This window comes from Rhamphochromis longiceps, linkage group LG1 (genome assembly GCF_057381845.1).
Source record: "Rhamphochromis longiceps isolate RC_006_pf linkage group LG1, R_longiceps_female_GT1.1, whole genome shotgun sequence".
Classification (NCBI taxonomy): domain Eukaryota; kingdom Metazoa; phylum Chordata; class Actinopteri; order Cichliformes; family Cichlidae; genus Rhamphochromis; species Rhamphochromis longiceps.
Genome location: NC_140557.1, coordinates 19,314,720 through 19,329,233, shown reverse-complemented (window position 1 = coordinate 19,329,233; position 14,514 = coordinate 19,314,720). Strand labels below are relative to the sequence as shown.

The following is a 14,514-nucleotide window of genomic DNA, read 5'->3' as shown; positions in this document are numbered from 1 at the left end:
GATATAAAGCATATAGAAATAAATTGACTGATATTATAAGAACGAGCAAACAACTTTATTATAGAAGAAGATTATATGAAAATAAAAACAATATAAAAGGAACTTGGGATGTGTTCAACAACTTAATTAAACAAGGATCTTCTGGAACATCATATCCTGAATATTTTACTGATGCAAATGGTGAAAATCACAACATGAGTAATATTGTCGATGGGTTCAATAAATTCTTCATAAATGTTGGCCCTGAACTAGCAGCGGACATCCCGTGTCATAAAAATGAAAATATCAGTAATATAAAATCAAATCCCTTTTCACTGTTCCTCTCAGCTACAAATGAGCAAGAAGTAATAAATATCACATTAAAATGTAAAAGTAAGTCTTCAATGGATTATCATGACATAAATATGTCTGTAGTTAAACAGGTTATTCTGAATATTGCTAGTCCCTTAACATATATCTGTAATTTATCATTTCAGTCCGGTTGTTTTCCAAAAAAAATGAAAATTGCGAAAGTAATACCACTATATAAAAGTAATGACAAACACAGTTTTACCAATTATAGGCCTATTTCTCTACTGCCTCAATTCTCAAAAATTCTAGAAAAACTTTTTAATTCAAGATTAGAAAAATTCCTTGAAAAACATCAAATAATAAATGTTGGTCAGTATGGTTTCAGAACGCAAAGAACCACTTCAATGGCGATAATTGAGGCAGTAGAAGAAATTACTGATACACTGGATAAAAATAAATATGCAGTTGGTATTTTTGTTGACCTCAAAAAGGCCTTCGACACAATCAATCACTCAATTTTACTGGATAAATTGGAAAGATATGGTATTCGAGGGAAAGCTGGTAACTGGTTAAAAAGTTACCTAACAGGTCGGGAACAATATGTTAGCATAGGGCATTACCATTCAGAGAAACTTGGTATTACATGTGGTGTTCCCCAAGGGTCAGTGTTGGGACCAAAACTTTTCAATGTATACATAAATGATATTTTTGATGTTTCTCAAGTACTTAAACTCATACTGTTCGCAGATGACACCAACATATTTTTCAGTAGCGATGATTATACTGATCTTGTAATGACTGTAAACAGGGAGCTAAAATTAATAAAAAAAATGGATGGACATAAATAAATTATCATTAAATATAAATAAAACTAAAGCAATGTTTTTTGGTAATTTAAAATATAATATAGAATTACCAATTATCATTGAAGGTGTACCAATTGATAATGTGAGTGAAAACAAATTTTTGGGAGTTATAATTGATAACAAAATTTCATGGAAACCCCACGTCAGACACATAAAAACCAAAATTTCCAGAAGCCTCGCAGTTTTGAACAAAGTGAAACAATTCCTTGATAAAGATGCACTTCGTACTCTGTACTGTACCCTGGTTCTTCCATATCTTACATATTGTGTGGAAGTGTGGGGAAATACATATAAAAATACAACTAATCCATTAGTCACAGTACAGAAACGAGCACTGCGTATTATTCACAAGGCTGGTTATCTAGATCATACTCACAAATTCTTTCTTCAGGCAAAGTTACTTAAATTCCAGGATCTGGTTAATTACAATACATCCATAATTTTGTATAAAGCTTTTACTAAACTTTTACCGGCAAATTTACAAACTAGATTTGAAATTCGAGAAAAGGTTTATAATGTGAGAGGCTTTGGAGAATTCAAATTACCCAGAACTCGAACAACCCGTAAAGGTTTTTGTGTGTCTGTATGTGGTGTGAAAATCTGGAACAGTCTGAGTTTACAATTGAAACAATGCAAAAATATTCATAGATTTAAATTTCTCTACAAACAGTTGGTCTGGTCACAGTATACTCAATGATGGGTTTTAGTGTGCTCTGTAATGTCTGTCCTCTTACCATTGCTGGTATGGATTCCAAAATAAAAAATAAAAAATAAAGTGTGCGTATGTATGTACATATATGTACTTGTGTGTGTAGATATATATGTATGTATATGTATGTGTGTCTGTTACTTGTAGTTATTACTGCCTGTTACCTGTGGTAATGCAATTTATAATTTATATATTCTGTATTCAGTTATGAAGGCTCTAATTGTTGGTTGCGAGCTGCCGCTTAGATGCTTGTATCTGCCCGGGGCTGTTGATGGGTCTGTATGCAATGATGGGCGTAGCTGCGGGAAGTTTATTGTTTTTTTTTTGTTGATGAGTGAGTATAGGGGTGGGATTTAATAAGTTTTCTTCGTCCCACTCCTTTTTCAGGCAAGTTTTGTTTTTTGTTTTGTGTATTTTATGTTCAATATAGGTATTTGTTGTGCCTGAAAATGAATAAATAAATGAAATGAATGAATGAAATGAAATGAACATCATATCTTGAGGATCTGAGTGTATATGCCTATAGTCTGACCACTTTCTCATCATCTCATCGCTGAATTTCAGAAACTTGATGGAAAAATCATCTGCTGTATTCTGCGAGATGTTTCCTGGCTTAAAATAGTTCATTTAACAGCTCAGAAACTGCTGCGAATGCCTTGAAGTTTACAGATCTACAACATATGCTCAGATTCAAGAAACTTCAGCAACACTGGAGTCCCTGTCTGAAGCCCTCATGCAAAAAACAACCCAGTTTCTCCAATGTTTCTCGGGTTTGTTGGGTTTTTCTGTATCTATGAAGCGCCTTGAGGCGACTTTTGTTGTGATTTGGTGCTATATAAATAGTGTTTATATAAAGGAGTTATACAGGAGGAATAAAAAAGAAAAGTCATGTCATGAATATCAGTAGAACAGTACAATTAATCTTGTCCTCAGCTTTACTGTTTTATTTATTTGATATACAGAATACAGTGTATAAATATAATATATATGAATACAAACATTTTACACACACACACACAAAATACACACATATCATTACAAAACATAAATACAAATAAAATAAAACAAACAGTAAAAAAAACAATTAATATTCGACTTCTAAGCTCTGTTAATAAAAGAATACAATATTTGGTGCTAGGGCTGCCACAAGCGATTATTTTGATAGTCGACTGGTCACCGATTTTTTTTGCGATTAGTCGACTAATCAGATCATGCATCCGTTGGACGTAAAATGTACAGCTTAAAACACCAGCATGCATCTGCTCTTATCTATCATTAGCTTACAGCTTTAAATTTTTAAGGTATGCTCCAACTAAAAATAAAGACAAGATGATAGTTTATTAAATTTTAATGAAATTTGCAGATTGTTTCAGTGGAGTTTAATAAACTCAGCCATCTGCACCTTGCTATCTAAAATATAACAGGACACTGGAGTATATTCTCGAGCATCTCACACTTCTGATAATCAGTTGTCTGCTTGACATTTATTCAGCGGTATAAAAACTATAACTTTAATCTCAGCCAAACTGATTTACTCAGGAACAAATAAAATACTGAAAAAAGCCAAACAATAACATTTTTAAGTTATCTAAGTGACTTATATATGTTTAACCTGAGTAGTGAAAGACGGCGGTGGGTTTGAAAACGATTTGCCGGGAGTCCGGTGTTCTCACGGCTCTAGTGAGCCTTGAACCCCGGCTAGCTATCGAGCTAGTGGGTAACAGACGTCTCTGAAAACATCGGAGCGCTTTTGAAAATATGTGGTGTCTTGATAAACTGAGCAGATATTTGAAGTTTACACAGCTACATTCTCACCTGAAAATATGTTAAACGTTTATTTTGTGACCCAGAAAGAATAATAAGAGTAATATTAAAACTAACTAGCTGCCGCCATTGTTGGAAACTGAGCAGGGCCGTGCTATGAATTCTGGGATAGGTTGGGCCATGAAGTATACACCCGACCCATCCTTCAAATCTGGGGAAATGAAGGACGCATTTCTCGGCCGCATTTGTCGGAGTCTTCGAATTTGTACAGGCTTCGTCGTGTTGCTGTAACGTAATCGGCCTACAAATGCGTTCACAGGAGGATGCGCTTACTGAATTCGGACACAGCTACGATACCGGACACTGCTTCTTCTTCTTCAGGGTTTAACGGCAGCTGGCATCCTTGTACATGCAGTGCTGCCATCTTCTGTTTCAGTCCATTATTACACTCTTAAATCCTACTACTTATTCCTGCGTCTTTTGGGATCTTACAAAGCTTCAAACGACGCGTCGACTATTAAATTAGTCATCGACGATTTTGAAAGTCAACGTAATCGTGACTAGTCGACTAATTGTGGCAGCCCTATTTGGTGCACAAATGAGTCTGCTGTGAGGAATGACACCTGTTATTTTAGCTTTAAGTGACAGGTTATCTTTTTCTCCAACTGTCGGTAGTGTTGCTGCATGTAGCAAGAGACTCCCAGCAGTTAACAGACATTTATGAAACTTGGTTAGCTAGCATTACCCAACATTCTGTTCTGTGGCATACAGTTAAAAACAGTTTCTCAAATTATGTTTATTATTATGCTATGATGTCTGCCCTTTTTAAGATGGTTTGTTGCGGGTTTTTAACTATGTTATTTTTTTTGCATCACATGATTAGAACATGAGTAAGAAGGGCACACATTATAATAGAGATCTCATCCAAATACACTCCACAGCACTCCTAATAGCCAAAAATACATTAAATATAAACCTGCACATAAGTCACAGTAGGCATTTTGTCTGTTCACTGGTGTTGTGGTACTTTTACTTTTCTTCAATCCCCCTCAAGTCTCCATTTTAACTGCATCTCAACCATTTAATCTCCAATGTATTATAGTGGCGTAAAAAGCCTAACTTCATGAAAATGATGTCACTGCACAAATATTTACAGCCCCAACCATATATTTCACTACTACATAGTTGTTCTATCCTGTGCATTAATGAGGAATAACCTTTCAGACATGGCTTAATGAGGGTGCTGAAAACTATAAATCTGCGCAGATATTACTTCTGGAAAAACAATTTAATAAGACCACAGTCATCCTGAATTCCCATCCTGAGATAAGCGCAGGCAATTCCAAGTTTACAATCATGTTGCCCAACTCTGACATATCATTGCGACAGATCACATCCATATTCTGAAGCTGGTGAGCACAATTACACACACACAGTGGCAATGGGTGGGGAAGCAGTCATGTGATCAATTGCAGGAAAGATAATAATTTGTTTCATTCAGTAGCGCCCTAACCGCTGTGCTTGGAAACCAGTCTCCAGGGCCATTACATAATGGGCTAAGCTGTAGTTAGCCATAAAACTGTCGAGTGGTTACACATCACAACGATGCCAGGCCAAAGAGCTGCACACAGCTTTTAACCGCTACAATAGCAGAGCATATTGTAAGCCAGTAACACTATGTCTTTTAAAAAGTGATGACAGAGAATTAAAACTCAAAGTACGATGTGTTTGGGGAAAGTGCGTCCACCTGCTTGTGATTAAATTGATGCTAATAATAGGAATGCAGAGTAAGTCACAAAAAAAAAACTTGGAGAATAAAAGCCAAGAAACACTACAGTAAAGGTCCAGAAATCTAACTAACTAGTAAAATGAAAGCCAAACAAATGCAAATAAATAAATATATATCTTTTGTATGAGCAAACCAGATTGAGCTAAAGGAAACGCAGCACCTGAAAAATCCAAAGGCAAACACAGCAACAATCCCAAATGAACACAACTGTATGATCTACTTTCAGTTTAAAAGCTTGTTTCTGTTTCACAGTGGGGTCTTTGATACAACAGTCTGTTTAACCCTACACCCAAACAATACATAACTGTGCTGCTGCTGGAAGCTGCTGAGGGCGGTTTTGATGTCTAGGACACAGCTTCTTATGACGGAAACCTATACTGATGGTGTGACTCCTAGCCTGGGGGAGGGTCATCTCAGGAGGAGGAAGAGGGAGATGTGGAAAGGGGAGGGGGATTAAAGAGAGGAAATAAAGACATGAGGGGCGAGAAGAAAATTGTCCTGTAGCCTGCAAGCCTTTCAGTCCTGCTGCCTCCAGTAAATGATGTGCCTTAATCTCAATCAGTTTTTTTTAGGATGTCTTTCCACCACCAAAGGGCATATGAGGGTGAGTTGAAAGGAGTCACTTACTTACCCATTATGTTTGAGTTCATAAAAGGTGTTGGGGACAATCCTTCATGGGACACTAATCGACTGTCACTCAAATGATCGCTGTAATGAGGGCTGTCTGCGAAGCCCTGAGGGAAGAGATCAGAATATTAAGCACATTAGTAGGCAACTTTGATAATTGTGTGCTATAGCGTACTCCTAATTAGCAAGGCGAGAACACAATTGATGCCAATAAAATCTGCAAGAGAAGCCCAAAAATTTGAAAAGAAAGATGGTTCACATTAATAACACTGGTTCATATTTAAACCCCCAGTATCTGCCATAAAAAATACAAGAACTCTATAGATGTTTTAGTAACCTCTCATAACAAGCTGCTATGTGCATTGCATTTTGTGATCTACTGGAAATTACCATAGTAAGGAAGGCTACACGAAATCGGTCAAGAAGAGGATGTTTTAGTAGCTAGCAGAAAACTACTAGCTAAGTGGTAGTGAAACTGTAAAAAGTATCAAGTAAATTGGAAAAGTAGAACTTCTGAAGTAAAAACTGTATTACCTCTCAACAAATAGTTGGCATCCTCCATGTAAACTACATGCACCATTCAAATGCTACTGACCAAAGCAATCACAACAAGGCCTTTGGTCCAGCATCGCGTACTTCTTTACAACCAGTCTCACTTAACGACAAGTCTGGCACACATTTTTCCACTAGCAACCAGTGACAACCAAAAGGTCCCTGTAAGACTGAGGCCTTACTGGTCCTGGGCCATCAGGCTGTTATATTAACCCAAGAGATTTTATCATGTTTTACCATTATTTTATGTACAGGGTGGGCCATTTATATGGATACACCGTACTAACATGGGAATGGTTGGTGATATTAAAGTCCTGTTTGTGGCACATTAGTATATGTGAGGGGGCAAACTCCTCAAGATGGGTGGTGACCATGGTGGCCATTTAGAAGTCGGCCATCTTGGATACAACTTTTGTTTTTTCAATAGGAAGAGGGCCATGTAACACATCAAACTTATTGGTAATGTCACAAGAAAAACAATGGTGTGCTTGGTTTCAACATACCTTTATTCTTTCATGAGTTATTTACAAGTTTCTCTTTGTTCACAGCCATTGACATGTCGAAGAGGTTAACACGTGAGAAGCGGATCGAAAGTGTGTTGATATCTGGTGAACGCAGTAACCGGGTCATTGCAGCAGATTTCAATGCAAAACACCCTACGAGACCACCCATCTCTCATGCTACAGTTAGCAAACTGCTTGCTAAGTTTCATGAAACTGGTTCAGTGTTGGATTTGCCAAAATGTGGACACAAGAAAACTGTCACTAATGAAGAAACATCAGTGGCTGTCCTAGCTTCATTCAGCAAGAGCCCACAGCGTAGCACTCGCCGCATGTCACTGGAGAGTGGCATTAGTCGAACATCCCTTCGGCGGATATTAGCTACTCACAAATGGCACCCTTACAAACTCCAGCTACTGCAGCATCTCAACGAGGATGACCCAGATTGGCGCACAGAATTTGCAGAATGGGCAAAAAATTTGAACAGGACCCTCAGTTCACGCAGAAGATTTTCTTCAGTGATGAGGCAAACTTTTATGTGAATGGTGAAGTTAACAAACAAAACCACAGCTATTGGTCTGACACTAACCCACATTGGATGGATCCCTCCAAGACTGCTGGAACAACAAAAGTGATGGTTTGGTGTGGTATATGGGCTACAACGATAGTGGGTCCATTCTTCATCAATGGAAACCTCAAGGCCACTGGATATTTGAAATTGCTACATGATGATGTGTTTCCCTCTTTATGCACTGAAGCTGGCACGTTCCCTGAGTTTTTCCAGCAAGATGGTGCACTACCACATTATGGGTGCCAGGTCCGAGCTAGATGAACAGTTTCCTGGAAAGTGGATTGGTCATCGTGGGCCAGTTGAATGGCCCCCAAGGTCTCCCGATCTGACCCCCTTAGACTTTTATCTTTGGGGTCATCTGAAGGCAATTGTCTATGGTGTGAAGATACGAGATGTGCAGCACCTAAAACTACGGATAGTGGATGCCTGTGCTAGCATTTCTCCTGCAGTGTTGCTATCAGTGTGTGAAGAGTGGGAGAAGAGGGTTGCATTGACAATCCAACACAATGGGCAGCACATTGAACACATTTTATAAGTGGTCAGAAACTTGTAAATAACTCATGAAAGAATAAAGTTACGTTGAAACCAAGCACACTACTGTTTTTCTTGTGACATTACCAATAAGTTTGATGTGTCACATGGCCCTCTTTCTATTGAAAAAACAAAAGTTGTATCCAAGATGGCCGACTTCTAAATGGCCACCATGGTCACCACCCATCTTGAGGAGTTTGCCCCCTCACATATACTAATGTGCCACAAACAGGACTTTGATATCACCAACCATTCCCATGTTATTATGGTGTATTCATATAAATGGCCCACCCTGTACAATAAAATATATCATGCAAACGGAATTCAAAACCAAACTCTTTAACCCTCTAACACCAAGTGTGTCATATATGATACATACTTTTTTTCCCCTCGCCTAAAAATAAGAAAACATAAGAATTTGCACAATAAATTTTTAAGCAATAAATTGCACATAAATGTCAGATATAGCAAAAATTATACAAATGAAAATTCATACATGGAACTTCATATTTCCTCTCTTGTCTTTTTATTTGATTCAAGTTTCAATAAATACTCCAGTGTTGATGGGGGGGGGTTGGCAATTATTTCTTAGTTCAGGCTTTACATGGTTAAAACAGGTCTCCAAATTCCACAAACAGGCCACCGACTTTCTCAGTATAAGAATTCTGTGCTGTCATCTTAAACCCAACAACTCTTTACCTTAAATGTATCTATAGTTCTATAAAATCAAAACGTATAAATCCAGTTTCTTAAAGTATTCTGTCTTATTCAGTCGTTTTGTGCAAGTCATAAAAGGTCTGTATACCATTTCATGCTTGCAGATGGTGTTGTTTAACAGAAGAGGAAGAAACACAGAGATGCAATCCTCCACCATTTCCAGGTACCTGCAGCTTAAAAAAATTGCCTTTTTTTCTCCTGCAGCTTAACAGTGCCTTTTCATGACAGTTATCAGCTTCAGGAGCTCAGGTCTAAATATCGGTCACAGTATGGTTTTTGAAAACTTGGGGTCCCATGTAATAAAAGATGCTTCGTTACAGTGCTAATCCCAAGTCCTGTGAAAATCCTCCTGTGCTCCAGTAAAATACATCTTCCCAAACTACATTAACTCCCACCAGAGGGACCGAGCAGCAGTGGGCTTGCATTTGTATGGAGCTATTTTCACCAACTCATACCCATTGCATTCAACATACAGTTTAAAAAAAAAAAAAGAAGTAAATCTTATTATCCATCTTTTCTTGTGAGTGGATGGTGATGGAGTAATTTCAAAGGCAGTGGAGTGTTGTGCTGTGTCGAGGGAATCCTCAGAGATTCCCTATTGTGCTCCTGCCAGGCCGCGCTCACTGTTAATCACACCATGAACCGACTCAATAACAACAACAGCCCTGTGAGAAGCTCTAGCACACATACACAGACTTACACATACGGAAAGCATTCCTTCTCATATACAAGTAAAAAGCATCAACCTGACCACTCTCTGCAAGGTTGCTGACCAAACTATGAAATACTGAGCTATGGTCAGCAGACAGTGAAAACAATGGTTAAACAACAAAAATAGATTCTAATCATAAACATAAACATAAACATAAAACCATATGAAAAGCTCTACTTTTTTCTTTTTAAAATTTGTGCAAATATCAAGAAGAAGAAAAAATGTGTGGTTTCACAGAGACTTATAGGTTGAACTATTTCTTGGCTGGGAACACACCAACTTTCAACAGTCTCTGCTTGTTGCCTGGCAAAAACTGCTCATGGCCAGAAAACAATCTGACAAAAGTTGATATCAGACCAAATTGTCAGCTCGTTAAAACTGTTTTCATCCTCAGTCTTACTGCATCTACTCCAAACAGTTTCCAGGGGAGAGGGGATTTGGTTTTCCCTCGTTGATCACTAGAGACCAATATATCTGCCTGAATCTAACATGAGGTTAAGTCACTATGCCAACATACTAGTTTAGCCAGGACTTTAAAAGTGTGGCAAAGAAAAAAACAGTTCAGTAGCCATGCCTCATGGGTGAAGAAAATAAGTGAGCACTGGCAATTTAAAATTTCACTTCACGAGCACTTAGCTTGGCAACAAGTAGCAAATTGTACTTCCACTAATGGCCATTTGAGGCTGGCTTCAAAAGCGAGCTATTCCCCACAGACTCTCTGACTAAAATGCCAAACTTCAGCTATGAAACAAACACGTTTAGAGCCTGATACAAACAAATAAGTTTTAAGGTTTTAAGGATAGATTCCCCCCTTCGTAACAACTGCAACAAATCCATTTGGATTTTATGAAGAAGTGAAGTTAATGAAGACATTATGATGTCCAATATTTGGAATCACTGAGCTGGACCTCTCACTAACGCCTGCCTTGTTGGCGTCTTTTTAATTTAATTAAAAAGACAAACAATAAGGCCAGCTGTGAGGCACAGCATAAGCAAGAAGTTTATGCTCGAGTTTTGCTGAATGAAATTCTAGTTTGTTTTTGTTTGTAAGTTATATGAATGCAAGGTGCACCCATAAACAACTCCAGGAGGGGCCAGTGGATGATGACAGGACTACATCCATATTTTATATACATTCTATGACTGACAGTAGTGTTAATCCTGCCCATGATGCTGACTGGGAATTTGTTGCTTACTTTTCCACTGAAAACTTGCAGTTTTATGTCCAACCACCTAAGGAATGAGTCTCATGGAGCAGATGGATTTAAAGGTCTGAAGCCAAGCCAAACCTGACACAAAATTTAATGTAAAATTTCAATTTTTTTGTTGTTAAAATTCACAACATTTTACTAAACTTTAGAGCAATATCCCCCTGTTTTCACCCTTAAAGGTGAAAAGATATCTTTAACATACAGTGTTGTACAAACCTTTGCATTCAACTCCATACAGTGTATATATGTATATACATTTAAAAAATATTCATGTATGTATGTATGTATGTAGGTATGTAGGTAGGTAGGTAGAGAGAGAGTTATATATTTATATATATTTGACTCTACACAGGAAAGTTAAGCAAAATATCAAACTGAAAAGCACTTCCTTTCAGTTTTATAATTGCAAAGCAGGAAGAGACCATCAGGGTCAGTCAGCAGTGCAGGAAAAAGAAGTAGGAGGGTAACGGTCAATCCAAGCTTAGTGCATGTTTCTACATTCATCTGCGTGTTCACACTGGGACTGTTAGATCGTCAATCAAAGGTCCCTCATCATTCCCAAACACTGGTGGCCTACATCCATCCAAGACACTAACACACGCTGTCATTGTGCCACAGGGCCACGTTAGCACTGGTGGCTAAATAACTGTCAGATCACTGTGGCAGCGTACAGGCCGGAGCCCATGCCTCATTCCCCAGTCGCTCGCCACAGTGTTTAAAGAGTCATCTCTTCCACACTCTGTGTTGCATCCCAGGTGAACATGTGGCTGCATGTGGCAGCTTGGGAAGTAATGATATGGTCATGATGGATGCGTGTGGGGTCGAGTATCAAGTTGGGGCAGGGCACTAGGGAAGTGGGGGTTGTTGTGTAGTGGCGGTGGGCACAGCCCTGCCTGTCAGACCGCCAGCCTACAGCCACAGCTGCCCAGGATACATCGAATGGCTGGGAGCCAAGGTCAGCACGCCAGGGCTCGGGACTGTTCACAGTCGACTGGTCACACACTCGTAGCAGCAGCTCAAACAAGCTCAGGGACAACACTGAATTCCCTTTGTAACACACTGAAAGATGAAGCACTCAGATTTTTTTCCACGAGCCTTGGACAGATACAATGAACAGAGAAAAACTGGGAAATCTTAGAAAGTAAGTCTTGTTTTTAATTTAGTTATTTGATACTAATTTAATAAGTTCTATAAATTACACTGAATCAAATCTCCAAAGTTTCACCTGAGATAAGAACAATCCAAGAGTCTGTTCTACTGTTCTGTCTCTGCCTAAAAAAATTCAGGAAAAAGGGGAAAACAGCAAGATTTCTGCAGCTCAATTTAAAAATCTCATCTTCTGTAAAGATGCAGAAACATATAAATGATGGTTTAATTGCAAATAGATTTTTAAAAGTTTATCTTAGTGGAACAGCTTCTATAAATTGCCTATGCAAATGTCAGGCTCTTGCTGGGATAGGTGATTCAGCAAATGGAACTCAGTAAACAGATGTATTTGAATTATATTATCCAGAAATCTCAGTCTTTACACAATATCTTTCACTAGATGGTTTGTAAATGCAAAGTTGGCAATCACAGAAATCCGAGTTACTCTAACTTTTACTGGCACCACCTGATTTTAATATCGGCCTGTTTTGGTTATGGTCTGTCCTGAGTGCTCAGGTTCAAGAAAAGACATTGACAAGTTAGTAATTCCCATCATCACAACAATACTCCCTTACTAATGCTTATAATTAATGATTACAATTAGGTTAAATTAGCCAAGATTATTCACTTTGTCTGTCTCTTGTGTGCAAATTTATATTAAGTTAAAAAACAAGGCTAGAAAATTGGTTACAGGAAACGTAAGACAGATTAGTTCTAAATGGAAAAATGGATCTGAAACAAACAAATTAAATGTTCCATTTATGAAAATAACAATGTTAATATTTAGCCTGTCTACAAATTTGCATCATACATCATATCCATTTCCACTGCAGGTGCCTCATTATTTTAAAGCTTTCATTTAGGTAAATTTAAGCAAAACACTATGCTAATCAATCATTATTTAGCTGTTATCGATTACAAAGCACATGAACACTATGGCTTCTTCAGTGAGTTCAGTACTGCCACACACAGTCATTTATTTAGTAGTGCTGGGGTTATTACTTCAGCCATGCTGTGTTCAGACTTTGGTTGCTGTGGTTTCCTTTGCCTGCCTGGCCAAGAACAGTGTTATGGTTTACCTACTAACAGCCCACCATTACTGAGACTCCTGTAGTGACGTCTGGTAAGGGCTTGTGGTCAGGGCTGCTGTTTAAAATGTAAATTAAAGCAGTGTTCTCGTAGCTATGCCGTGCAACAAGCACATATATCATGACATGAGGAGATTTTGCTGTGATATTAATATTTAGTGCAGTTATGCCTCAAAGTGGACCGTTATGCTCATGTGTGCCCCTATATTTTTATTCTTTCATTCTACTACAGTAGCTTTCCATGATTTCAAGTTTAAAATATTCCCTATTTTACCTTATAATTTTTCTTTGCTGCACCTGTTTAGTTCATTCACTGTCTGAAACAAGCTTTTTTAGTTCAACACTCTTTAAGCCAACATTGTGCTGCACCTTGTTAACATTAAGTTTCAATAGCAGCCTTTGGTGCCTGAGATGACCATGATATGGTTCAGTCATTCAACAGTAAAAACCTACAGCAACCTCCTTGTGACAGGAAAAATCAGTTGGCTGCCCTGTGACCGCACTGAATGCTTACTGCACATGCAACACCCTTAACCTCAGGGTGACCACTTTTGATCACAAAGTGATTGCACAATACGTAGCAAAGTGTCTCCAAAAAGTCATGGTCTGACTTGGACTGCACGCAATCACTCACAGATCAGTCTTGTCGTGTCTTGATGTACCAAAATCAATGAAAGACAGCAACAGACACCTCTCTTTACTCACCATTTCTTTATATAGCACTCTGCATTTAATCATTAGTTAGTGTTGATCATTTCCCTAAATCCCTCGTTTTGCACAGTGTTGATGGGAGCCATATCTTTGGTCAGGTGATAAGTGATAGCCTCCGTAATTTCTTTGTGCCTGCGGGAGTTCGACGGGTATAGGGAAGCGCTGCATAAGGTTCCCGTTATTGGTGTTTGGGTGGTTGACCGGGACGGATTTTCTCCTGTCACTTTCTCGTCATCCCTGACGTGCTCTCCGTTGTTTTTTCCCTGCTAATTTTAGCATCACACGGCACAGCTTCTGTATCACGTGGTATAAGGCTCCGCCCTTGTCATTTGTTGAGCAGGAAGAGTGAGCGCTTGTTTTCATGCAGATTACGTCCCGGATCAAAATGCGGTACAATCGTCGTCGTCTTTTTTTTCTTTCTTTTTTTTAAATCGTTGTCATTTGGAAATGAGATCGCACATAAGTATGAATCGAGATCGCGATTTTCTAACGATTAAACGTGCAGCCCTAACTGATGATGTATTTATTATTTTCTTTAGGCTTTGGTTTTGTGAAATTTTTTGTTATTCGTTTTTAATTCAGTTCTTTCCTTTTATTTAGTTATTTCATGAGTATTTTTCTTGCGGTAAATAATAATAACAAAAAAACTTTTTTTTTTAAATATGCAGCTTTTCTTTGAATCTAATTAGGTCACCTTTCAGATGGTCAACAATGTTTGCGAGCAGACAT

General features: G+C 38.3%; 1 protein-coding gene across 5 annotated transcripts in view; it reads right to left on the bottom strand.

The window, feature by feature from the left end:
- tcf12 (transcription factor 12) overlaps window positions 1-14,514 on the bottom strand; it is a 96,383-nt gene that overhangs the window by 66,969 nt on the left and 14,900 nt on the right. For all 5 annotated transcript variants that reach the window (XM_085401563.1, XM_085401579.1, XM_085401570.1 and 2 more), the window contains exon 5: window positions 6,051-6,153. In XM_085401563.1, the coding sequence (XP_085257689.1) occupies window positions 6,051-6,153 (103 nt within the window). The remainder of the gene's footprint in view (window positions 1-6,050; window positions 6,154-14,514) is intronic.